We start from the raw sequence: 25,556 nt of genomic DNA on the forward strand, positions 1-25,556 counted from the left end.
TTGCCTGAGAATTAGAATTCCTTTTAGGGTTTGTTTGTTTGTTTGTTTGTTTGTTTGTTGCAGCTGAAGACTTATTCCACAAAGTTTAAAAAACAACCAGCTACAACAGTGAACACTGTTCACCTGTTTCTATGAATATAACACAGTATCCTGTGGTGTTTTTTTTTTAATTAAAAAAACCTAATCTTTTTGAACAGATGACAGTGTACAATACAATGTGGTAAAATGCTTATTAAATGAATAACTTGTTAAATCTTCTCAGTGTCAGTTTTATCAGTATTGCATGCATGCAGGGTAGAATGCAACTTTGAAAAAAAAAGTTTCACAAAGAAGCTTGAGCCTACCATGCTGATGAGTCCTCCTTAAGGAATTGAATTTGAACAGCAGCTGCTCAAAATGACAGGCCAGGATATGCACCTCTGAACCATTCCTGACATTGTGGTGACCAACTGGGCCTGGCTGTTCCTCCTGTGGTTCCCTTGTTAGAAAGAGTGAAACCCAGTGCTCCAAGAGAGTAGATTTCAACTGGGTATCTTCTGGGATGAGCACAGATCTGCTTTGCAACAGCTGGTCAGCTTGCAGGCGAGTCTAGATCATAAGGAACTGTACCTAAAGAGTGCCTGTTTCAGAATGTAGTTGGGTTGGATGGGCACAAGATTTAAGAGGCCTCTCTGGGGTCTTAACTGCCCAGCAGGTATGCAGGACTTTTAACAGGAAGCAAGCAGACTGCATGGATTGTCAGAGAAGGCTGTCTTGCTCAGGGGACCAACAGTTGTACAGAGTGTGTGTTCATTCCCTTTGTTCCATACAGTGGAAAAGGAAGGAACCAAAACATACTGCAGACCAGGGCCCTTTTGTTAACACACTTCAAGATGCACTGCAACAAGCAGAAGTGGCAAAGGGCATGAAGAGCTTGTACCATCAGCTCTTGAGTGAGTCATGCCTCAGAAGAAACTGCAGATATGCCCTGTATATTCTAAACTATCTCTCATTCAATTCAGTTGCATAGGTCAAAAGCGGTGAGGGGAGGAATGGTATAGCAGGAGCAAAGGAGCCTAGCCAGCATAACTATTGGGTTGAGATTCCTTGCTCTTCCCCCCCCCCCTTCCCTATGCTGAAATAAGTGCTTGCATGCTTGGCATTGCAGCTCTGTGTTCTCCAGCCTTTCTAGTTTACTGCTGGGTCTTGAGACGGTCAGATCCCTAGTTTCTCCTGAATGGGGTAGGATGGAGAGAGAGAACTTTTTCCCAGACCTTCAAATCTCCAGGAAATGTTAAATCTATAAAATAGTTAATACACCTTTAGTTTTTCAAATCCCCAGTTTTCATGAGCTGGCATGGTTGAGAGGAGTCCCAGCAGGGTCTCCTAAGTTTGGCACAATAGGAGCTGGAAATTTTGTCGCCTGAGGCAGAGCAGCAACTTTTGTCACATCAAAGTGCATCATATCCAAGCCCAGTCAAGTAGTTTTGGCACCCGAAGCAGAAAAGCCCCATCCTTCCCATAATAACTAATGATTTGCTGTCCTTTCATTACGCCCAAAATAAGTTGTCTCAGGTGGCCATCTCAATCTGCCTAATGGTATGGCCAGCCCTAAGGCCAGTGAACTGAAAACACCTGTGTGAATAGTGTGTACAGACCTGCCTGTGTGTGAACTGCCAAATGGGTTTGGTGCAAGTTTACACAATTACATTGAAGATAGATCTGGAGTTGGAAAAATTACACCATTTGGAAAAGGCAAATTTCACAGCCAACATGCATGCATATACAAGTCCACATTGTGTAACCACAATAGTCTCTGAAAAAGCATGCAGATGTAATGCTGGATGGGCTCTTAAGATTGGTTCATACACACAGCTTATCATAAGCTAGAAGTAGCTACCCAGACCTAGCCTTGCTCTGAGGCTTTGTATGATAGCAGATAGATCCAACCTATGAAGAAAACCCACCAATATGCTACGCAAACTCTAATAGTGGCTAGCGAAACCCAGCCAGACGAGCAGGATATAAATATTATGTACAAAACATGGACATTGTCAAATGGCATTAGAGGTATTGGCAGGGGGCAGTCTTAGTGGATTGTTTCTACCTTTACCCCAACCTGTTGAGCCTGTGCATGTTTGCAGTATGCTCCCTCTTGAAAAACCTTTCAGTTAATTCATATTAATCTCTTTAGTCAGCAAAGAAGATGCCTGGAATGGTTTCTTTTGGGGCTGGTCCAAAATACAGCTGCTGGGGGCAAAGGACAAGATTGCACCCCTATTCCATGTGACTGAATAGTAATTTTATTATTTGTTTCCCCAGCCACTCTGGGCGGATTCCACCACATAAAAACAATAAAATGTCAAACATTGAAAACTTCCGGGTACAGGGCTGCCTTCAGATATCTTCTAAAGTTGTGTAGTTCTTTATATCCTTGACATCGGGGGGACGGGACATTCCACACAGAGGGCACCACTACCCAGAGGGCCCTCGTATCTGGACCTGTGTCCTGGCTGAACAATGGGGATGCTCCTTCAGGTATACTGGGCCGAGGTCAGCAGCAACACCTTGAATTGTGCTCGGAAATGTACTGGGTGTTAAATGGTCCCAGCGGCTATTCCCGGTCAAGAGTCTTGCAGCTACATTCTGGATTGTAGTTTCCGAGTCATCTTCAAAGGTAGCCCTAAGCCAGAGCATGCACCACTCTGGCAAGACAGTCTGCAGACAGGTCGGGTCTCAGCTGGCATACCAGATGGAGCTGGTAGACAGCTGCCCTGGGCACAGAATTCCCCTGCACCTCCATGGACAACTGTGAGTCCAAAATGACTCCTGGGCTGCACACCTGGTCATTCAGGGGCACAGTTACCCAATTCAAGACCAGGGAGTCTCCCACACCTGCCTTCCTTCTGTCCTCCAAAAACAGTACTTCTGTCTTGTCAGGATTCAGCCACCATCCATCCTCCAACCAGCTCCAGACACACAGGACATCCACTGCCTTCACTAATTTCGATTTAGACGAGAGGGATAGCTTGGGCATCATATGCATATTGGTGATTATCTAGACACGCCCCCCCCCCATTATCTCTCCCAGCGGCTTCATATGAAAAGCATGGGGGAGAGTAGAGAGCCCTGAGACACCCCACAAGTGAGTGCCTAGGGGTCTGAACACTCATCTCCCAACACCACTTTCTGTTTTGTTTTGTTTTTTAAATGATATTTATTAAAGTTTCAATAAAAGATTAAACATAAAACATAAAAAAGAAATACAAAATTCAAAATATACAATACATAATCTGAAAGAAAAAAATAAAAAAAATAGAGAAACAAGAAAACAAAAGACAAAAAAGAAAATAGAACAATTAAAAACAATATCACCTTTTCGTCTCCATTTTTAAATTTACTTATTTTCTGGACCTCCTTGTACCTCCCTCTTTTGTATTCCAGTTCAAATTGTTTGTCCAGCAATTTCTTTCCCTCTTTTTTGAATCCCAATCTTAACTCTTAATATAATATAACATTAAAATTTTACCTTTTAAAAACCAAATTTCCATTTCCTTAAACTTTTTTAATCCTAATCCTTAATCTTAATCTATCCATAATTTTAAATCCTAATCAGCTGGAAACCACTTATTTTTAATCCAACATCACTCTAACATTCTTTAATTTTGCAATGTTTCTGCAGATAGTCTTTGAATTTCTTCCAATCTTCCTCCACCGACTCTTCTCCCTGGTCACGGATTCTACCAGTCATTTCCGCCAGTTCCATATAGTCCATCAGTTTCATCTGCCATTCCTCCAGTGTGGGAAGTTCTTGTGTCTTCCAATACTTTGCAATGAGTATGACACAGCCCAGAAGGCAGGATTGGAACCACTGCATGCATAACGGTGCTCCCAACTCCTCTAGACAGTCCAAATGGATACCACACTACCCAATGGTAGGGCTGGTCCCACAAATGACTACGGAAGGAATGAGGGAGGCGTGGCAGGCTGAACCTCAGGCAGTTAAAGATCATAAGGCAGGAGCTTGCATAAACCTAACATGTTCTGAAAAGGGGTTGCTATGAGACAAGCTGCATGATAAAATGGTCAGCATTTCCACCTGCAGTAAGTGAGTGATGACAATACTTTGCAGGATTGTCTAAATCAGGGGTGAGGATCCTGGTGCCCTGCAGATGGTTCTGTATTCAACCCCACAACCTCTCTGGATGCCTGGGTCTGATGGGAATTCAGCAACATCTAGAGACCACAAGTTTCTCTCTCCCTGCTCTCAGGTGGAAATGCCTCTTCTAAACAGAGGCATTCTTTCTCATCTTGCATGTCAGCAGGGACTGCTACCGGGGCGCAGCCACTCCGCACGCTTGCAAAAAGAAAAAGGGGGAAAAACGGGCCATCAGGCAACGGGAAACGAGAGATGGAACTGCCGCTGACCACAATATGGTTTTCCTCGCCTCCAAATTTCCTCCCGCGATGGAGACACGAGGAGGAGGACGAGGACGATGTTTTTGCAAGCCAAGCAAAGAAAGGAAAGGAAAGGAAAGGAAATTTCCTGTGCAAAACAGGAACTTGAGCTGGAGGCGGGGTGTACTGCGCGCACACCCACGCCTAGATTTGACCAACCCCCAATCCTCACCCAACTGGGGATCCAATAAATAAATTCCTGCAAACTTTACTTTCCTGGAAAAGCCCGAGGGGCAGAATGGGAGAGATTCTGGGGCGGGCGGGAGTCGCTTTAGAGTTTTATCTACAGTTTATTTATTTATTGCCCCCAGATGGTCCTCCTCCAAGCCGCCGCGATCCGGGTCGCCGGGACTTGGGCTGCATCTGCGCTCCTCCCTCCTCGTTCTCTCTTTTCATTATGAAAATAAATCCCACTTTATGCACCAATGAATAGCAGGAAGGCGGAGAAAGAGGCGGCGGCAGCAGCCTCGCCATCAGCAGCTGTGCAGCGTCCGGTCTTGGGTAGGCTGGCGGTTCTGGGTCTGCTCCCTGCTTGCAGCCAGACACGGTACTGGGGATGGTTTTGGGGGGGAGCGGGGAGCCAGGGGGCAGGGCAGGGGGGCTTCCGAGCAGCACTGCCCCGCCTCTTGGGGTGGCAAGCTGGAAACATGAACCTGAGGCTCCGGGCATCCCAGGGAGGAAGCGTGCGCAGCCCCCCCTGGTCCCCAACTCTGCATGGAGGGGGAACAAGGACGAAGTTTCTTTCCCTCGATTCCCCCCTCGAGGAGCTGCTTGGGTGGGGGCGAAGGGGTGCAGAGATGGACCCTCCCCGTTCTTTGTGTTAGGTCCCAGAGGCCTCGCCTTCGGGTTTTTGGGGGGCCGCTGGGGGTAGTTTTCTGGTCTTGTGGGCTCCTGGGATTTGGTGAAGTCAGGAGGCGAGGGGTTGTTGGGTCAAAGGAGCAACAGCAAGGAGGAAAAACGAGACAAATAAACGGATGGTCTTAAAGGGGAATGGGTGGGTCCGAGCCAAACCCGGGATTTATAAAAACAACATTTTAAAATAATAACTCGTATATCTCACCCTTCTCTTGAGGAGCTTTGGGTGGTCTGGAGTGGTTTTACTAAAAGGGTTTGAATATGTTATCTAAAAATTAGGAGTGCGAAATGGGTTGCCTGGGCCTTAAGGGAGCAAGGCGGCTGTGTCTCCAGTTACCCAAATTGTGTGTGTGGATGTGTCCTTTTATATATAGAATCATAGAATTGTAGAGCTGGAAGGAACCCAAAGAGTCATCTAGTCTAACCTCCTGCAGAACATGTTTTAAAACCCTTTCCCCCCAGCCTGCGCAAACCTCACCTGATACATGAGGAGTTCAAATGTGGAATCGGCTCTTGACTATTTTGCCTTCCTACCTTGTTTGATCCTTGGCAGTCTAACTTCCTCTCTCCTTTTTAAGTGTATTAAAATTGCATCTACCCATAGCACCAGCCTTTTCTAGGTGTGGTGTAGGGTTCAGGAGTGGTGCGGTGCCATGAGGAAGCCTGGAGTGTGAATGTGTGAATCTTAGAGTTGGAAGTGACCCGCAATATCATCCAGCAACACAGGAATCCTGGACTTCTTTGTGTTGGCTCATTGATCCAAGAGACCCAGTTTGCCCCTGCCAGACTCTGGCTTTGCAACAAGACTCAGGTAGCGAAGTCCTGTGGAGAGTGTATTAACTTACGGTCTGTGTGTGTGGTTTGGGAGCTGCACGGTCAGGGGAAAAACAATGCTGTCCAGGGTTGTAAAGACTGCGGAGAGAATAATTGGGTGCACTCTTCCCACCTTAGATCAAATCTATGCTTCCAGGTGCCATAAGAAAGCTGCAGAGATAGCGCAGGATAGTGATCTCTTTCAGCTTCTGCCTTCTGGAAGAAGGCACAGGGTTATAAAGACTAGGACTAGCCGTCTGAGAATCAGTTTCTACCCAAATGCAATTTTGGTTTTAAATGCAGTATAAGGAGTCTCTCTGGGAGTATATTGCATTCATAGCTGTCAACTTTCAGATTTGAAAATAAGGGATCAGCAGCCTCACCTGTCCCGGAGACAGTCTACGGGATATCCAACAATCCGGGATAGCAGCAGGAAGCAGCGGGAAACAGTGCTGAAATAAGGGAATTTCCCGCAAAAAAAGGGAAGGTTGACAGCTATGATTGCATTTAAAAATGGGGTAACAGAGTTTTTAGGGGGCTAACCAGGTCAGGATAGCTGGGATAGCAGGCTTGTTGGTTTTTGAATGTCTTATGTAGATTTTTCAGTTTCGTTGTTCTGTATGGGACAATGACAATAAAGATTATCGTATCGTATCGTATTGCATTGTCCTGATGGGAGCTGGAGAGAACCCATGCGCAGGGCAACCGATTCTCCACTCCTGTCCAACTGTCCAGGTCTACAGCCTGTGTTAAAAGAGCTCTCGGGGTAAGGGAATCAGCGATCACTAGCCATGATGGCTCCGGGCTACTGAGGGTGGTATTACACCTCTGGATATCCCTTGCTGGGGGCAAAGTGGGGCAGGGACTGCTGTATTTGTCTTCTATCTGCAGGCTTCCCAGGGCTGGCCACTGTGAGAACAGGAGTCTAGATGCTGATATTTAATGATAGCAACCATTGCTGACAACAGCGGGGAGGGAGAGGCTCAGGGGGTGAATGCGGCCCCCTCGGCCTCTCTATCTGGCCCTCGGGACAGTCTCCCTCACTTGCCCTGAACTAAGACAATGCCTCTTGTTTGCTTGCCTTGGTCATTTGACCTTTGCCTGGTTGGAAAATAGAAAAGTGAGAGTCACATCCCTTGCCCTGCAGAATCTTTGCCTCTGCCCCCCCCCCACTGGCATGCAGCCCCCGGAAAGTTTCCCACAAGGCAGTGCAGCCTGGAAAATCTCCCCCTCCCCCGCCTGAGTTGTTGCCTGCTCTTCCTCAAAGCTAGGACCAAGGCGACTAACAACAAAATGCAAAAGAGAACAGTAAAAACAGCAAAAGCAATATAACCTTACAAGAAATGAGTTGGCATCAAAGATAATTGGCCCTGGCCAAAGCAGTTGGCAGCACGATAAAGCAAAGCCACGAAGCCCCCTCATTATGGCCCCTGGGGACAATCCAGCAAAGACTCTTATCAGGACGAGATTCCCACCCCCCAATTTCATCTGATCCTGCAGGGCTCCTCTGAAATATTTATTGCACGGGCGTTGAGCAGAGGTACTGCTGTCTGATCTGGGTCCAGGATGGGAAAACAGTCAGCAAGTTGTCATGAGCACAGTGCAACCTCAGCAGCCCTGCAGAAAGTTAAATTCATGAGGCTACTCTCTGTTCCTGTGAGATTTGTGTTTGTGTGTGTGTTTTGGGGCTCCGGTAGAGTATGTTTCACATTGCACTCTTTCAATGGCTCTTCTGCCGTTTGCTGGGCTCCTTTAGCAGAACGGGCAGGATATACCGTATTTTTCACTCTATAAGACGCACCAGACCACAAGACGCACCTAGTTTTTGGGGGAGGAAAACAAGAAAAAAAAATATTCTGAATCTCAGAAGCCAGAACAGCAAGAGGGATCACTGCGCAGTGAAAGCAGCAATCCCTCTTGCTGTTCTGGCTTCTGGGATAGCTGCGCAGCCTGCACTCGCTCCATAAGACGCAGACACATTTCTCCTTACTTTTTATGAGGGAAAAAGTGAGTCTTATAGAGCAAAAAATACAGTAAATGAGGTGGAGGAAAAGGAGAGCCTGAGTAGGACCCGGAAGGCACAGCAGAAATCAAATGGGAGCAAACAAGGGAGCCCAAGGTGTTTCAGACCTTGCTGGTTCTCCTGCCGGGACATTCAGAGGAAAGCAGAGCCAACATTCTGATTGCCAGCCAGGCATCGACGGTATTCTAACTCGTTTGCCCAAAGTGACCAGTAAGGTAGCAAAAGGGGAGGAAGCCACCTTGGGCTGTGTGCAGTTGCCCTTAAGGGTGGCACAGTGGGAAAGGCACAGATCCGACCCACTCACAGGAAACTCCATCATGCAAAACCCCAGTTGGAAGGCATGTCCGCTCCTGTTCTGTTCAATGAGGCTTACATAGGAAGACCCCTCTGAGCATCTTGGCCATGCGCAGGGCTGGCAAGATTTTTTTTTTGCTGCTCCCAGTGACGTAACTTGGTTTGGTATCATCCTCCTACTCTCCTCCCCACCCAGCTACAAAATTAATTGCTAGGTAATTCATAACTACACAATGTTTGCTTATCAATATTTAATACACAAAATAATTTATAAATGCCTTCTTAAAGGTAAAGGGACCCCTGACCATTGGGTCCAGTCGTGGCTGACTCTGGGGTTGCGGCGCTCATCTCGCTTTATTGGCCGAGGGAGCCGGCGTACAGCTTCCGGGTCATGTGGCCAGCATGACTAAGCCGCTTCTGGCGAACCAGAGCAGCGCACGGAAACGCCGTTTACCTTCCCGCCGGAGCGTTACCTATGTATCTACTTGCACTTTGACATGCTTTCGAACTGCTAGGTTGGCAGGAGCAGGGACCGAGCAACGGGAGCTCACCCCGTCACGGGGATTCGAACTGCCGACCTTCTGATCAGCAAGTCCTAGGCTCTGTGGTTTAACCCACAGCGCCACCCGTGTCCCTAAATGCCTTCTTAATTTGCTTTAAAATATTTCTCTTGACGTTGAGATTTGCGGCTCAACGTCTACCCAAAGTGGCGGGGAGTGTTGTGACCATTTTGTATGATGGTAGATCCCAACTCCCATCATTCTTGTCTGGGGCCGATGGGAATTGGAGACTAACAGCACCTGGAGGGCCACAAGTTCCCCATCCCGTGTGTGTGTGTGTGTGTGTGTGTGTGTGTTATTTCAGCCTTAAATAGGGCTGAGGAACTTGTGTCTCTCCAGGTGCTGTTAGACTCCAGCTCCCATCGCGGCTAAACACGGCATGTTGCTTACCTCCTTCACTAAGTGAGGAAGAAAGCTTTCAAGGGCCCTTCAATGTTAATGAAAATCTCTCTGTGTTTAGAGGTAAACACAGCTGGATGCTTAAGGTGAGACGGTTGTGACATCTCTGTGTGATGCAATTTTGTTCCGTTTTAAATTTAGTGTCGTTGATGTTAGAGGTCACGGTTAAGGTGTGGTACCTGTCATCATGACGGTAACTCATGTCCTGGGTGATGACATTCAGACTGAGGTGTGCTTGGTCTTGTTATTCGGCTCACTGGTAAATATGGGTGTGAGTCAAACATAAATAAATCACTATGTAGCAAATTACATGGAAATGCCAAGTCAGAGAAGTGTAAAGGGGATCAAACCGGTTTTTTGCCCTCGTAGCTTTTTTAACGACTCTTTCTACTAAGTTTATAAATAAATTATAACATTTTCCATGGAAATAACATTGTAATTGTAGTTCATAAATCATAAAACGATAGTAAGACAGTTGTGTGGACAATGCCATATAAAATCCGCTAGTAACCCACAATACAGAGGGGAAAGTATGGACGCAGTTTAGCTATATAATTATTATTACATTAAACTATAAAAAAAGTATTGTCTTGACTTCTAAAGTAACCTTGAAAAGTCATTCAGTTTCTCCAATAAAATGGTGTCCCAAATCTTTTTTAACCATTTTGAAATGGTTTGTTATCTGTAAAGCTTTCCATTATGTGGCAATACAGATAAGATCAATATAGGGACCGGCCCTGCTGTTAGGTAGGGTGAGGCAGCTGCCTCAGGCAGCAGATTTGGCGGGACGGGAGAGGAAATGGAGGACAGAGCTGTGGGTGCTGTGTGGCCCACCATCCATTCTCCAAACTGCTTTGCTGCCTTTACTTGCAGTAGAGGACACTATCCTGCCGTCAGCACCAAAGTAAGATTCAACGGCCTATCAGTTGTCATCTGTGCGCAGAACTGGGATGGCCAAATACCTTTTTCCTAGATGCCCGCCCCCTTAAAAAATAAAGTGAAAAAATAAAATTGCCAAGCATGTAAACCTGAATGTGTGTAAGTTGTGAGTTACCTGTACTCTGGTGAGATGTTAATTGGGGCAGCGCCTGAAGTTGTGTTGAGTAGCTTATCGTACCCTTTGTACAATGGCAGTAAAAAAAGAACAAAGAACTTTCCCAGTGCTACTAGCCTTTTGAGATAGCATTTCACTTAAATTAAATCAAATGCTATCTCACAAGGCTAGTAGCTGGCAAAGGCACATTTTATCAGAAAGTGTCTGAAGTCAGAAATGGCTGTGATGACCCCCTGGAATTTGCATTCCGTGTCTTCCTTTTCTGCAAGCTCAGGACATTTGAGTGGAGAATCTTTAACCAGGCAAAATTCTTCCTTCGGGCTTTAATGAGAGATGGGTGGAGGGAGGTATTAATAGGGCCAGGAGTGTGTAGTTCAAAACCTGCCTGCCAGGGTGTTTGTAGCAAAAAAATGGGACGGAACAGGAAAGCTGGCCGCTTAATAATAATAATAATAATAATAATAATAATAATTTTTTATTTATATTACGCCCTCCCCAGCCAAGACCGGGCTCAGGGCAGCTAGCAACCAATAATAAAAACAAGTTGATTAAAATACAATTTAAAAGATTAAGATACAACATTAAAACATTAGGGTGCAATCTCTTCATAGGAAGAGAAAGGAAAAAGAAAGAGGGGGAGGGAATCAAACTGATTCTAAGCCAAAGGCCAGGTGGAACAACTCTGTCTTACAGGCCCTGTGGAAAGAGATCAGATCCCGCTGGGCCCTGGTCTCATGAGGCAGAGCGTTCCACCAGGCTGGAGCCAGTGTTGAAAAGGCCCTGGCTCTGGTTGAGGCTAATCTAACTTCCTTAGGGCCTGGGACCACTAGGGTGTTGCTATATATGGACCTTGATGCTCTCCGTGGGGCATACCGGGAGAGGCGGTCCCATAGGTACGAGGGTCCTAGGCCGTGAAGGGCTTTAAAGGTCAAAGGCAGCACCTTAAATCTGACCCTGTACTCCACCAGGAGCCAATGCAGCTGGAAAAGCACTGGGTGAATATGCTCCCATGGCAGAGACCCTGTGAGGAGCCTCTGTGTCACCACTCCCAAAAGAATGCAGATTGACTGTGCAAACTTAAATGTTTTGATGCAAATATAGAAATGAGGCCTGTCGTTTAAAGTGAATTGCATCTGTGCCATGGGGGAAGTCTTGTCTCAGTGACCTGTGTGTCCCCTAAGCTGACTGTGTGGAGGCTAACTGTGAATGAGCTGGTTCAAGGTGCCTTCTCTCTTCTTGGAGGGGGATGTCTTTATTCCCCCCCCCCCAATCTAACATGGAATGGAAAGTCCTTCAAATCTTCTTCTTCTTTGGCGATCCCTCGTAACCGAGTAAGATTGTCTTCCATAAACACGGTTTTAACAATGAGTCCGTAAGTGACTGTGGAGGCCAGTTCTGGATCCACACGTCCTTCCACAGTGGGGACATTAGTTTCCGGGCGGGAGTTGATCACGGTGTGGATTTGCCAAGCGTGCCTTCCTCTTAGCACGTTTCTCCCTTGCGTCCTGAGTTCGAGTGTCTTCAAAGCCCATGACACCTTTGGTAAAGGCTGTTCTCCAATTGGAACGCTCACAGGCCAGTGTTCCCCAGTTGTCAGTGTTTATACTACTTTTTTTTTTAGATTTGCCTTGAGACAGTCTTTAAACCTCTTTTGTTGACCACCAGCATTACGCTTTCCATTTTTAAGTTCGGAATAGAGTAGAGGAATAGAGGGCTGTCGACGAGAGCCAGTGTGGTGTAGTGGTTAAGAGTGGTGGACTCGTGATCTGGTGAACCGGGTTCGCTTCCCCGCTCCTCCACCTGCAGCTGCTGGGTGACCTTGGGCCAGTCACACTTCTCTGAAGTCTCTCAGCCCCACTCACCTCACAGAGTGTTTGTTGTGGGGGAGGAAGGGAAAGGAGAATGTTAGCCGCTTTGAGACTCCTTTGGGTAGTGATAAAGCGGGATATCAAATCCAAACTCTTCTTCTTCTTCCTGGGATTTGTTTCCAAACCTGAGGAGATCAGTGGCCTCAATGAGCCAGCAGCTTTCTGGGCAGCTGCCCCCATCATGCCATCCACCCATCACAAGGGCATGATTCTGGGCAGCGGGACCTAGGGAAGCGAGCAGGACTGGCACATGACAGCAGGCTCCCAGTGCCAAGTTACTCTTTGGGTCCAGTATCAGCACCCACCATGATTTTGCAGGGGAGTCTGTCCTTTTTGGAAGGCGGGTGGCGCTGTGGGTTAAACCACAGAACCTAGCACTTGCCGATCAGAAGGTTGGCGGTTTGTATCCCCGCGACAGGGTGAGCTCCTGTTGCTCGGTCCCTGCTCCTGCCAACCTAGCAGTTCAAAAGCAGTCAAGTGCAAGTAGATAAATAGGTACCGCTCCGGCGGGAAGGTAAACGGCGTTTCCGTGCGCTGCTCTGGTTCGCCAGAAGCAGCTTAGTCATGCTGGCCACATGACCCAGAAGCTGTACACCGGCTCCCTCGGCCAGTAAAGCGAGATGAGCGCCGCAACCCCAGAGTCGTCCACAACTGGACCTAACGGTCAGGGGTCCCTTTACCTTTTACTGTCCCTTTTGGGATTTCTAGCTTTCTGGGCTCAGTGCCCTCTCCAACGTATAGAGTGATAGCGGCACCTGGCATGCCCTTCTATCCTTCCTATAGAGCAGTGCTTCCCAAACTTGGCTCTCCAGCTGCTTTTGGACTACAATTCCCATCATCCCTGACCCTGCTAGCTAGGGATGATGGGAGTTGTAGTCCAGAAACAGCCAAGTTTGGGAACACTGCTACAGAGCTTATAGCCAGAGATACCTATGCCCCACTGGTTCTCTCTGTTCCACCAGGTTTCTGTGATGCTCACTGTATCAGGGTGGGTTGTGTGGAGAGAGTCTCTTCCTTTAAATTCCTGGGAAGTGAAGACCTCCCTTGGAAAAACAATATAATTCAGGTGGTTAGGAAGGCCCAACAGAGACTCCATTTCCTCAGGGTCTTGCGAAAGAACAATTTTAAACAACAATTGATGACCTCTTTTTACCGGTCCACAACAGAAAGTGTCCTCTCATATTGTATCACGGTGTGGTACGTTGGCTTGAACAGCCACGGACAGGCAGTCTTTACAGAGGGTGGTGAACACAGCACATGATATCATGGGCTGTCCCTTGAGTCCGCTAGATGACATCGCAAGGGATCGTTGCCTTAGGACAGCGAGAAAAATTCTCTTTCTTTTTTTTTTAAATTTTTTATTGATTTTACAAAAAATTTTTAAACAATACAAACAAATAAAAAGACATACAAACATGTACAATTTCATAACCTTTTTTTTCATGTCCCTCACTCCTCGGACTCCCCCAAACCTCCCCTTCCTACATCCCAATTTCCAAAATTATTTCAGCAAATTCTAATTAATTTTATCAAATATATTTTTTCTTATTCTTTTCTTCAACTTAATCTTATGTCGCTGTAATCTCCTTTTCTTTCTCAAAACCTCGACATTTTAGCATTCATCAATTTTATAATAGTTCTTAAGGTAAATTTTAAATTTCTTCCAATCTTCTTCCGCCGTCTCTTTCCCCTGCTCACGGATTCTGCCAGTCATCTCAGCCAGTGTCATATAGTCCATCACCTTCATCTGCCACTCTTCCAGGGTGGGTAGATCTTGTGTCTTCCAATACTTTGCGATGAGTATTCTTGCTGCTGTCGTAGCATACATAAAAAAAGTTCTGTCTTTCTTTAACACCAATTGGCCGGCAGCGAGAAAAATTCTCAGGGACGATTCACACCCCGGCCATCACCTCTTTAATCTTCCACCCTCGGGCAGGAGATATAGAAGTATAATCAGTCGTACCAACAGGCTAAAAAACAGTTTCTATCCGTGGGCTGTTAGGCTGCTGAACAGAAAATAATGTAGTGCAACTGACTTTCGGGGTTGGTGTTTTGTGCGACAAGCACACAGAGTGCAATGAGATTGAGTGTTGGGGGGGAGGCTTGGTTAATTTCATTGTACACAGGTTGTACATTGACAATAAAAGTATTATTATTATTATTATATCCATGTTGTCCTCTAAGACCTGGCACCCCAGTTCTCCCATCTTGGCTTGGAGGCTTATAAACAGATAAAGTCTGCCTCTTAAATTTGGCCTCTCCGAATTGCTCTCCGAATTGGATTTCCCTTTAAGGTGGCACAGTATTCTTCTTTTTGTCATTGTTTGTAGATGCCTCCCAAACCTATGACAGTTGAAGAGCGCTCCATTCTCTGCCAGTGCCTGGAGCGGGGAATGCTTTGTTCTTAAGGGTCAGTTTGCTCTAACCACTGCGCTACAGTAGCTAAGAACAAAGCACTCGGGTTTGGGCCAGCTGACAGCCCTGGAACTCAGCCCTTTATAATAATAATAATTTATTATTTGTACCCCACCCATCTGGCTGGGTTTCCCCAGCCACTCTGGGCGGCTTCCAGCAAGAAGAACTTCAGTAGTAGCGAATCCTCCGGAAAAACAATATCTCAGAGGACCTGTTGATGTCATTTTTACCATTGTATTGTGGAGAGTGTATTAAATTAAGGTCTGTGTGTGTGGTTTGGGAGCTGCACGGTCAGGGAAAAAACAATGCTGTCCAGGGTTGTAAAGACTGCAGAGAGAATAATTGGGTGCACTCTTCCCACCTTGGATCAAATCTATGTTTCCAGGTGCCATAAGAAAGCTGCAGAGATAGCGCAGGATAGTGCTCACCCCGGAAATGATCTCTTTCAGCTTTTGCCTTCTGGAAGAAGGTACAGGGTTATAAAGGCTAGGACTAGCTGCCTGAGAAACAGTTTCTACCCAAATGCAATTCTGGTTTTAAACACAGTATAAGGAGTCTCTATAGGAGTATATTGTATTTTAAAATGGGGTTTCAGAGTTTTTAGGGGGGGTTGAATGTCTTCTGTAGATTTTTCATTTTCATTGTTCTGTATGGGACAATGACAATAAAGATATCGTATCGTATCGTAGTACAAAGCAGGGGGGGAGTTGCTTTCCTTTCCCTCCCACCCCCAAAGTACCCACCCACCTGAGACCCAAACTGCTCTAGGAGGCTTCTGTTGTGGGGCGAGGAGACACACCACAAGACTTTGTTTATTTTGAGTCCTCCTTTTCTTTCCCTATTTCCAACCCATTGATAGGCAAGCAGGCGTCTTTCAGAGTGTGTCGTGACCCCTCACTTTGGGGCCTGCCTGAAAGTCCCCCCCCCCCCCATGGCGGTTATTTTATGAAATGCTTTTACAGTGGTACCTCGGGTTACATACACTTCAGGTTACATACGCTTCAGGTTACAGACTCCGCTAACCCAGAAATAGTACCTCGGGTCAAGAACTTTGCTTCAGGATGAGAACAGAAATCGTGCTCCGGTGGCAAGGCGGCAGCAGGAAGCCCCATTACCTAAAGTGGTGCTTCAGGTTAAGAACAGTTTCAGGTTAAGAACGGACCTCTGGAATGAATTATGTACTTAACCCGAGGTACCACTGTATATGGGTCTGCACGGGAGTCGGCATCCATTCTTGGCCTGCCTCAAAGCAGATCCATTGAAATGAATGAACATTGGTAACAAGGGTCCATTAATTCCAGTGAGTCCATTCTGAACAAAAATCGGTTGGCTGCAATCCTTGGTGGGCACAAAGACTTTTGTGGTGGCATTTTTTCAAAAATAAAAATAAAATTGGGTTGTGTTTAATGTGGACATAGTTCTTCATGAGGTTTTAAAACCTCATTTAAAAAAATAATAATTCATTTTTTTCATTTTTAAAACCGTATTTTTCGCTCTATAAGACACACCAGACCATAAGATACACCTAGTTTTTGGAGGAGGAAAACAAGAAAAAAAATATTCTGAATCTCAGAAGCCAGAACAACAAGCGGGATCGCTGCACAGTGAAAGCAGCGATCCCTCTTGCTGTTCTGGCTTCTGGGATAGCTGCGCAGCCTGCATTCACTCCATAAGACGCACACACATTTCCCCTTACTTTTTAGGAGGGAAAAAGTGAGTCTTATAGAGCAAAAAATATGGTAAATTAATTTTTTGAACAAGGACAAGCACAGCTCCTCATAGAATACTCTGCAGTTTTATTTTTATTTTTGCAACGTAACCTTGAAGTGTACCCAAGAACAGACCACCGTATTTTCTGGCAACTTGCTTTGCTTCTTCTAAAATATATTTGAGGAAAAACCCCAAAACAGGATGGGGTGTGTGGTTGGCTTCTGTTTACTGTCCGGTTACCTGCTCTAAGCAGTTGATAGTTCAGTCACTCATCCTGCCCTGATAGACCTCCTTGCCAAAGTTGCTCTGTTCGAAGCTAAACCTGTTTTTGAGTGTTTCAGAATTGGTTTGCAAGTGACCTTGACTGTGTATCCCAGAAAGGCACCTTGCGTTAGTTGGTTCACTTCTAAGTAGTATCAACAGGTGCTAGATTTGGCTAAACTGCAGCCGACCCATTGCGCTCTGGGGCGGATTTGACAGGTATCAGACTCCCCACCCTCCACCCCCATTCATTCACAAAATGTTCCCGTCCAGTTGTCTGACTTTCAAACAGTTCTGCGTCAGATTCCACCCCCCACCCCCCGAATCACTCGGGGCAAGTGGCTGTTAACTTGCCGAGATATGGCAATAGCTTGTGTACCCATAACAAACATGCTGAGAGGTTGTGGAGTGGGTTTTTAAATGACTGGATGTTGACTGTAACCAACATTAGTGTGCTTCTCGTTCTCTCTGTCCAACCCCCCAACCCATAGCGAGAGTTAGCTAGGCAGGAAGCAATGTGGGCGTCTTGCATCCGTCTGCATTGCAACAGTATACCTCTTATGCAAAATACCAAAGCAGACAGGAAACTTTGCTTCGCTCGGCTGTCTCAGCGCTTTGCTGATACTTCCAATTCCCGGATTTTCCCTGACTGCAGTTGTGTTTTCTCCCCACTGCTGCTAGTGAAAGCAGAGGTTGTGCGTGGACAAAGAGAGAGGAGCGGACTAGAAGAGGTAAGAGCGAAGACATGCTAAGCTAAGTGGGGGATCAGGGATCTACGGTGGCTTTCTAGCTGGATGGAGGAAGTAGAGGGAGGAAAGTTTTCTTCCCTCCTGATGCTAGAAAATGTGGACGTCCAACAAAGCTCAGGGTTGGAAGTTTTGGTGGAGCTCGCTGTCACAGGAGGCAGTCACGGCCACCAAGCTGGGTGGCTTTGAAAGAGGATTAGACAGTTCGTGAAGGAGAGGGTTCTTGATGGCTGTGATCGATGGCTACACTGGAGGAAGCAATGCTTCTGAATGCCACTCATTGGAAACTGGAGGAGGAGAGATTCCTGCCTTTATGCTCTGAGAGTTGGTTGACCAGGGTGAGAACATGATACTGGATTCAAGGGGTCACTGGCCTGATCCAGCAGGGCTGTGGTTGTGCCCGTATATTCTTATGAATATATATTCTGCATCCATCTTCATAATAATACAGTGCTACCTCGGTTTTTGCTAGGGAAGCGGGTGGCACTGTGGGTTAAACCACAGAGCCTAGGACTTGCCAATCAGAAGGTTGGCGGTTCAAATCCCCGCGATGGGGTGAGCTCCCGCTGCTTGGTCCCTGCTCCTGCCAACCTAGCAGTTCAAAAGCACGTCAAAGTGCAAGTAGATAAATAGGTACCGCTCCGGCGGGAAGGGAAACGGCGTTTCCGTGCGCTGCTCTGGTTCGCCAGAAGCAGCTTAGTCATGCTGGCCACATGACCCGGAAGCTGTACGCAGGCTCCCTCGGCCAATAAAGCGAGATGAGCACCACAACCCCAGAGTCGGCCACAACTGGACCTAATGGTCAGGATTCCCTTTACCTTTTATCTTGGTTTTTGAGCATCTCGGAAGCCAAACGTTTCGGTTTTCGGACACCGAAAACCCGGAAGGAATTGCTTCCATTTTCAAATGCTTTCCGGAAGTCGGAACAGCTTCCGCTGCGTGTTTTTCAGTTTTCTCAATTGACTTTGCCAAACGCCCTTTACCCCTCGGTTGTCAAACGTTTTGGAAGTCGAATGGTCTTCCGGAACGGATTATGTTCGACAACCGAGGTACTGCTGTAATTTATTTAGCAGAGATTTATCACATTTTGGACCCCAACTTCTTTCTGAAATGTCCAGTGCAGGGCACATGGAAGTTAAAACATCATCTTCATCATCATCATCATCAATAATTTATTATTTCTACCCCACCCATCCGGCTGGGTTTCCCCAGCCACTCTGGGTGGCGTCCAACAAAAGATTAAAAATACATTAAAACATCAGTCATTAAAAACTTCCCTAAACATAGTTAAAGGAAGCTTTCTATGTTTTAGATTGACCATTGACCCACATAGTTCAGTGTTGCCTACACTGACTGGCAGCAGCTGTCCAGAGTTTTTGGCCCTACCTGGTGATGCTGCCAGTGGTGAATGGAACTGGCAGCATCTGCATCCCAGGTGGTTGTTCTGTCACTAAGTTGTGCAACAGCTCTATGAGCTAGGATAATACTCTTGTCTCCAACTTACATATGCAGGCTGGGGGCTTAGCGGGTGGCTTCCCAAAGGTTTGAGCTGAGAGTTTTCCTTAGGGTTTCCCAGCTCACAGATAGCAAGAACATAAGACAAGCCATACTGGATCGAACCAAAGGTCCATCTTTTGTCCAATGTCCTGGTTCCACAGGTGCTCAGCTGATTGCCTCTGGGAAGTGTTATGAGCAGAGCAGTAGCCTCTTGTGCCTGGCATTCAGGGATATACTTCCCCTGCAGCTGGAGGTTCCATTTTGCCGTCATGACTCATAGCAGCTGCTGGGCTTCTTTCTCTGTAGATCTGTAGAATCTTCTAACTGTTGTGTGAAGAAGCCCATCCTTTTGTCTGCCCTGAATCTCCTTCTATTCAGCTTCATTGGATGATGTCTTTTGGCTCTAGTATTACGGGACAGGGATGCGGGTGGAGCTGTGGGTTAAACTGCAGAGCCTAGGACTTGCTGATCAGAAGGTTGGCAGTTCGAATCCCCGCGACGGGGTGAGCTCCCATTGCTTGGTCCCTGCTCCTGCCAACCTAGCAGTTCGAAAGCACGTTTCCGTTTGCTGCTCTGGTTCGCCAGAAGCGGCTTAGTCATGCTGGCCACATGACCCGGAAGCTGTACGCCGGCTCCCTCGGCCAATAAAGCGAGATGAGTGCCGCAACCACAGAGTCGGCCATGACTGGACCTAATGCTCAGGGGTCCCTTTACCTTTTTATATGCTATATGGTAATTTATGGACCTAATAGGTATCTAAAGCCATTTGCACATGTTGCCGTGCAACCCGTCCATGCAGAATGTAGGCACCCTATATATAGAAATGAGCAAACCAGTGATATTTGAGGGAGTAGGCTAGCAGGCTGCTAGCCATTACTTACATCATAGGAGCCTACACAACACAAAACACTGTTGCTGTTTGTAGGTTTTATTTCATTTGTTTTTTATCTTATATTTTGGAAATGTACATCCAGGGGTTTTTTTCCCTTTAAATTTTTTGGGGGACCCCAAGAGAGTGGGTCCCTAAGCTATAGCTTGTTTAGCTTCTACGTGAATCCGGCGCTGCTTGCAGTGGCCAACCAGATGGGAACCCAGATGGGAGCCCTCTCCATAGCTGTCAACTTTCAGATTTGGAAATAAGGGATCAGCAGCCTCAAAAATAAGGGATCAGCAGCCTCACCTGTCCCAGGGACAGTCTACGGGATATCTAACAATCCCGCATAGCAGCAGGAAACGGCGCTGGAATAAGGGAATTTCCCACCAAAAAAGGGAAGGTTGACAGCTATGGCCCTATCCACTGAGTGGGTCTGTAGGGAAGGAGGAGGTCCTTCAGCTAATTCAGGGCCAAGTCACTCAGGGCTTCAAACCCCTTGAATTGGGGCTGGAAACCAATTGGCAAGAAAAGCAGCTGCCTTGATACAAAGGCCATTTTTGTTCTAGGGGTTCCCCAGCCCTGTAATCTGGCTGCTGCATTTAGAAGCAGCTGAAGTTTCTGAGTCATCTTCAGAGCATGTCACAAGGACCCAGACTGGAAGTTATCAGAGCACAGAGTACTGTGGCCAAGGCATTTATGCCCAGTTTTAGCCGATGAACCAGGCAGCTCCTTGTCACCTGAGCCCTCCGGGCGCAGTGATGGATCCCATGAATGCTCTGTGGTGGTTTTACGAACAAAAATAGATCCAGAGAAGCAGAATTTCTAGAGCACTGGACAGGAGGTGGAACTTGATGTCCTCCAGATGTTATTGGCCTACAGCTTCCATCCTCCTTGTCTATTTCCCATGACACCTGGAGCGGAAGGAAGTTTCAATCCAGCAACATCTGGAGGACCGCAGGTTCCCTGTCTGCCTAGACCAGCCTCCTGCTTCCATAAGTGCCTGGTTAGTTGCCTCCAGGAAGTCTACAAATAGCGCCTGAACCCCATCCTGTTCTTTGTCCCTGGTGTTTGATGGTCAACAACATTGCTTGGGGTACTGAATTGTCCCCCAGAACCATCTATCTAAGGCTCTTGGCTCCATTCTAACCAGTCAGGTGAGAGTGATTCAACAAGGAAAGTGAGCTGATCCTTGCAGATCTTGCTTATCTGGCCAGTGTGAACATTAGCAAACCATGTAAGCTGTTAAAAGAAGTCCAGGATATGATCATTGGGGCACATTCTGAGTTGGTCTGCAAAGGAGTTGTTTGCTGCTCTTAAATCGATGCTTTACGATGCAGCACAATGCAGTCTCTGCCTGTCCAGAAGTAAATCCTGTTGAATTTGGTGGGGCAGACATCATGGGACGTGAGGCTAGGACTTTGGCTTGGACTGCTGCAATGCGCTCTACGTGGGGCTACCTTTGAAGGTGACTCGGAAACTACAATTAATCCAGAATGCGGCAGCTAGATTGGTGACTGGGAGCGGCGGCCGAGACCATATAACACCGGTCTTGAAAGACCTACACTGGCTCCCAGTACGTTTCCGAGCACAATTCAAAGTGTTGGTGCTGACCTTTAAAGCCCTAAACGGCCTCAGCCCAGTATACCTGAAGGAGTGTCTCCACCTCCATCATTCTGCCTGGACACTGAGGTCCAGCGCCGAGGGCCTTCTGGTGGTTCCCTCGCTGTGAGAAGCCAAGTTACAGGAAACCAGGCAGAGGGCCTTCTTGGTAGTGGCACCCGCCCTGTGGAACGCCCTGCCACCAGATGTCAAAGAGAAAAATAACTACCAAACTTTTAGAAGACATCTAAAGGCAGAGCCAGTGTGGTGTAGTGGTTAAGAGCGGTAGTCTCGTAATCTGGGGAACCGGGTTCGCGTCTCCGCTCCTCCACATGCAGCTGCTGGGTGACCTTGGGCCAGTCACACTTCTCTGAAGTCTCTCAGCCCCACTCACCTCACAGAGTGTTTGTTGTGGGGGAGGAAGGGAAAGGAGAATGTTAGCCGCTTTGAGACTCCTGAAGGGGAGTGAAAGGCGGGATATCAAATCCAAGCTCCTCCTCCTCTTCTTCTTCTTCTTCTTCTTCTTCTTCTTCTTCTGTTCAGGGAAGCTTTTAATGTTTAATAAGTTGTTGTATTTTAGTGTTTTGTTGGAAGCCGCCCAGAGTGGCTGGGGAAACCCAGCCAGATGGGTGGGTTATAAATAATAAATTATTATTATTATTATTATTATTATTATTATTATTATTTGGCCTTAGCCTTTGGCACTGCAGCCTTTGAGGCTGTGCAGGAGGAGTTCTTCATTTCCCCTGTGATGCGCCACTGAGAGCATGGCATGGTTTTTTCATGGTGGCCTTTTCCAGATTGCGACACTGTGGCCCTCTGACAGCTGGCCTTGTGTGATAGCAAAGAGCCTCAGCTGTCGGCTGGGGAAAGTCCCTGGTTTCCTTTGTCTCGAATGCAAAGTCACAAGCCTTTGCCCTGAAATGAAAATGACGTCTCAGGAAACGTAGGAGTGGGAGAGCAAAGCGTCTGTTTCGTCTGCAGAAGGTACCATGCAGGATCCCTGAAGTCAGTCAGGGTTGCCATTATGAAGCTAAATGGATCCATGGTCTGGCTTGGTATCAAGATCTGTCAACTGCTGTTACCCAGGCACAGTACAGTGGTGCCCCGCAAGACGAATGCCTCGCAAGACAGAAAACCCGCTAGACGAAAGGGTTTTCCGTTTTGGAGGTGCTTCGCAAAACGAATTTCCTATGGGCTTGCTTCGCAAGACGAAAATGTCTTGCGAGTTCCTGCGGGGTTTTTTTCCTTTCCCCCCCCTTTTCCCCAAACCGCTAAGCCGCTTATCAGCTGATCAGCTAAGCCGCTTAACAGCTGATCTGTTAAGCCACTAAGCCGCTTATCAGCTGATCCGCTAAGCCACTAAGCCGCTTATCAGCTGATCCGCTAAGCCCGCTAAGCCGCTAATAGCGCTAATCCGCTAAACCGCTAATGGGCTTGCTTTGCAAGACGAAAAAACTGCAAGACGAAGAGACTCGCAGAACGGATTCTTTTTGTCTTGCGAGGCACCACTGTATCCTGTTTCTGGGGAGAGGATTGGTGTGCCCAAGTCCTGGTTGTGGACTTTGTGGCAGCATCTGGTTGGCTGCTGTGGCAAGCCAGATACAGGATTGGAAGATGGCCCTTTGGTCGGATCCAGCAGCCTGACTATTCTGATATTCTTAAGCCTGCATGCTCCCATTTGCTTGCCTTAAAACCTTATTCATTTGTCTCCTCACCCTTCCACTACCACCCACCCTGCCTCCCACCAAAAATGAAGATTGTTCCTCTTGGATTGGACAGGGGCTTTTGAGGTTTGTTTTTTTGGTTGGTTGGTTTCTATTTATAAAGCAGCAGGTGGTGGTTGGTTGGTTGAAAATTTATATACTACTTGATAGTAAGAAAACCTCAAAGCAGTTTACAAAATTACAATCCCGCCCCCCTGCAGTAGTTTAACACAATCACTCTTTCCAAGGTACTTTGAGAATTGCAGCTTAGACAGAGGAATTGGGGTCTCCTAATAACTCTCAGGACCCTGTAGTTCCCAGGATTTGGGGCAGGGGGGTGACTGTTTAAAGTGGTATCATAGGGCTTTAAATGTCTGGTGCTGATGGGACCAGGAAGCTACTTTCTACCAAGTTGAGCTATTACCCCAAACCGCTGCTCTGTCCCAGCTCCTGCCAACCTTGCAGTTCGAAAGCACACCAATGCAAGTAGATAAATAGGTACCGCTATGGTGGGAAGGTAAATGGCATTTCCATGTGCTCTGGCACTCATCACGGTGTCCCATCGTTCCAGAAGCGGTTTAGTCCTGCTGGCCACATGACCCGGAAAGCTGTCTGTGGACAAACGGCGGTTCCCTCGGCCTGAAAGCGAGATGAGCACCGCAACCCCATAGTTGCCTTTGACTGGACTTAACCGTCCAGGGGTCCTTTACCCTTACCTTACCCCAGTGCTCTTCCCAGTCTGTATCAGTGAGGCTTTTGAGGCCTCTTTCGACCTCTCTTCCAGCCCTGGTACCCGAGATCCTTTTAAATGGAGGTGCCAGGAATTAAACATGGACTTTCTCCAAGGTGCTCTACTCTTGAGCCTATGTCCCCTTCCTCTGATTTCTTTTATCCCATCAGCCATTGCAGCCTTAAAGACTAGAAACTTCTTTTACAGGGGAGGGGAATTCTTAGGATGCTGAATGTTGCCCTTGTGTGGTGGAATAGCAAAAGACACGCATGATAAACGGTCTCCACCAGGAGCAACTCCGCACAGGGCAGGTAACAAAACATAGGGCATTGGGTTGGTCCCAGGAACACCCCTGCTTAAGAGAGCCAGTGTGGTGCAGTGGTTAAGAGCGGTAGTCTCGTAATCTGGTGAACCAGGTTCGCTTCCCCGCTCCTCCACATGCAGCTGCTGGGTGACCCTGGGCTAGTCACACTTCTCTGAAGTCTCTCAGCCCCACTCACCTCACAGAGTGTTTGTTGTGGGGGAGGAAGGGAAAGGAGAATGTTAGCCGCTTTGAGACTCCTTAGGGTAGTGATATAGCAGGATATCAAATCCAAACTCTTCTTCTTCTTCTTCTTAACCAAACAGTGGTTCTGAATCTACCTCTTCAACCATGAGGCCTAGGAACTTGCTGGTAGTTTTTAAATGCAGCTTGTTCCAAGGGTGCTTCAGATATTTCCAAACTCTGAATGGGGAAGTAGGTATCATCCCCCCACACACAATCCAGACATTAAAAAAAAAATAGTCTTTTACTGTGAGATCACATGGTTTCTTCTTCTTCTTCTTCTTCTCATCCTTTTGTATTGTCATTCCTTAGAGGAAGTCCAGCTGTCGTGTTCTCAGGCAGTGATGCTCTCAAGCTTTCCCTCCACAGTGTGTTTCTATAGGGTGATGCCCATTTGAGCTGCCACCATGTCCATGTACCTGAAGCATTTCACCGTGGTGGGGGATGATCCTGCTCAGTGGAACAATGACTACAGGAAATGGGAGGAAGAGGAGATGGAAGAGGAAGCGAAGACCCCTGAGACGGCTGTCAAAATCGACTCTTCCCCCAGGACCCCCACCTTCCGGGAAGTGATGAAGAAGTTGTTCCAGTCACACAAATTTCAGGTACGTGGCAGGTACCTGCTCTTATGTGCATGGAAACATTGGTGGCCAGGAGACCTCGGTGTTGTATGGAGTGCCCAGCTTTGAAGGGAAAGAAGACAGAGGCTAGGGTTAAATTGGTGACCATGAATAACCAGTCATTGTCACCAGCAGGAGCAATTGAACTCCCAGTCAACTTGGGGTCTCCAAATACTTTGTGCGCTTTCCTGGTAATCACAATTTTTTTTGTTCTTGGGGTGTCCTTTTCCTCAAAGGCACTACAGTGGTACCTCGGGTTACATACGCTTCAGGTTACAGACTCCGCTAACCCAGAAATAGTGCTTCAGGTTAAGAACTTTGCTTCAGGATGAGAACAGAAATCGTGCTCCGGCAGCAGCAGGAGGCCCCATTAGCTAAAGTGGTGCTTCAGGTTAACAACAGTTTCAGGTTAAGTATGGACCTCCGGAACGAATTAAGTACTTAACCTGAGGTACCACTGTACAAGCATGTTTGGAGCAGCAATAAAACACACTTTTTCCATATCACGTTTTCTAATCACCTTCTTAAAGGATGACACTGAACTTCAAAGT

General features: G+C 47.0%; 1 protein-coding gene across 3 annotated transcripts in view; it reads left to right on the forward strand.

Annotated features, from left to right (window-relative positions):
• The first annotated feature begins 4,271 nt into the window (after positions 1-4,271).
• The window catches only part of HVCN1 (hydrogen voltage gated channel 1), a 31,374-nt gene continuing 10,089 nt past the window's right edge, over positions 4,272-25,556 (forward strand). The window contains exons 1-2 of one of the 3 annotated variants that reach the window (XM_081017614.1): positions 4,272-4,938; positions 24,755-24,990. In XM_081017614.1, the coding sequence (XP_080873740.1) occupies positions 24,793-24,990 (198 nt within the window). In that variant the 5' untranslated portion in view covers positions 4,272-4,938; positions 24,755-24,792. Of the gene's footprint in view, positions 4,985-16,471; positions 17,421-24,754; positions 24,991-25,556 lie in introns of those variants that run through there. The other 2 variants (XM_081017612.1, XM_081017613.1) reach the window with 2 other exon arrangements.

This window comes from Podarcis pityusensis, assembly GCF_964106645.2.
Source record: "Podarcis pityusensis genome assembly, chromosome: 8".
NCBI lineage: Eukaryota > Metazoa > Chordata > Lepidosauria > Squamata > Lacertidae > Podarcis > Podarcis pityusensis.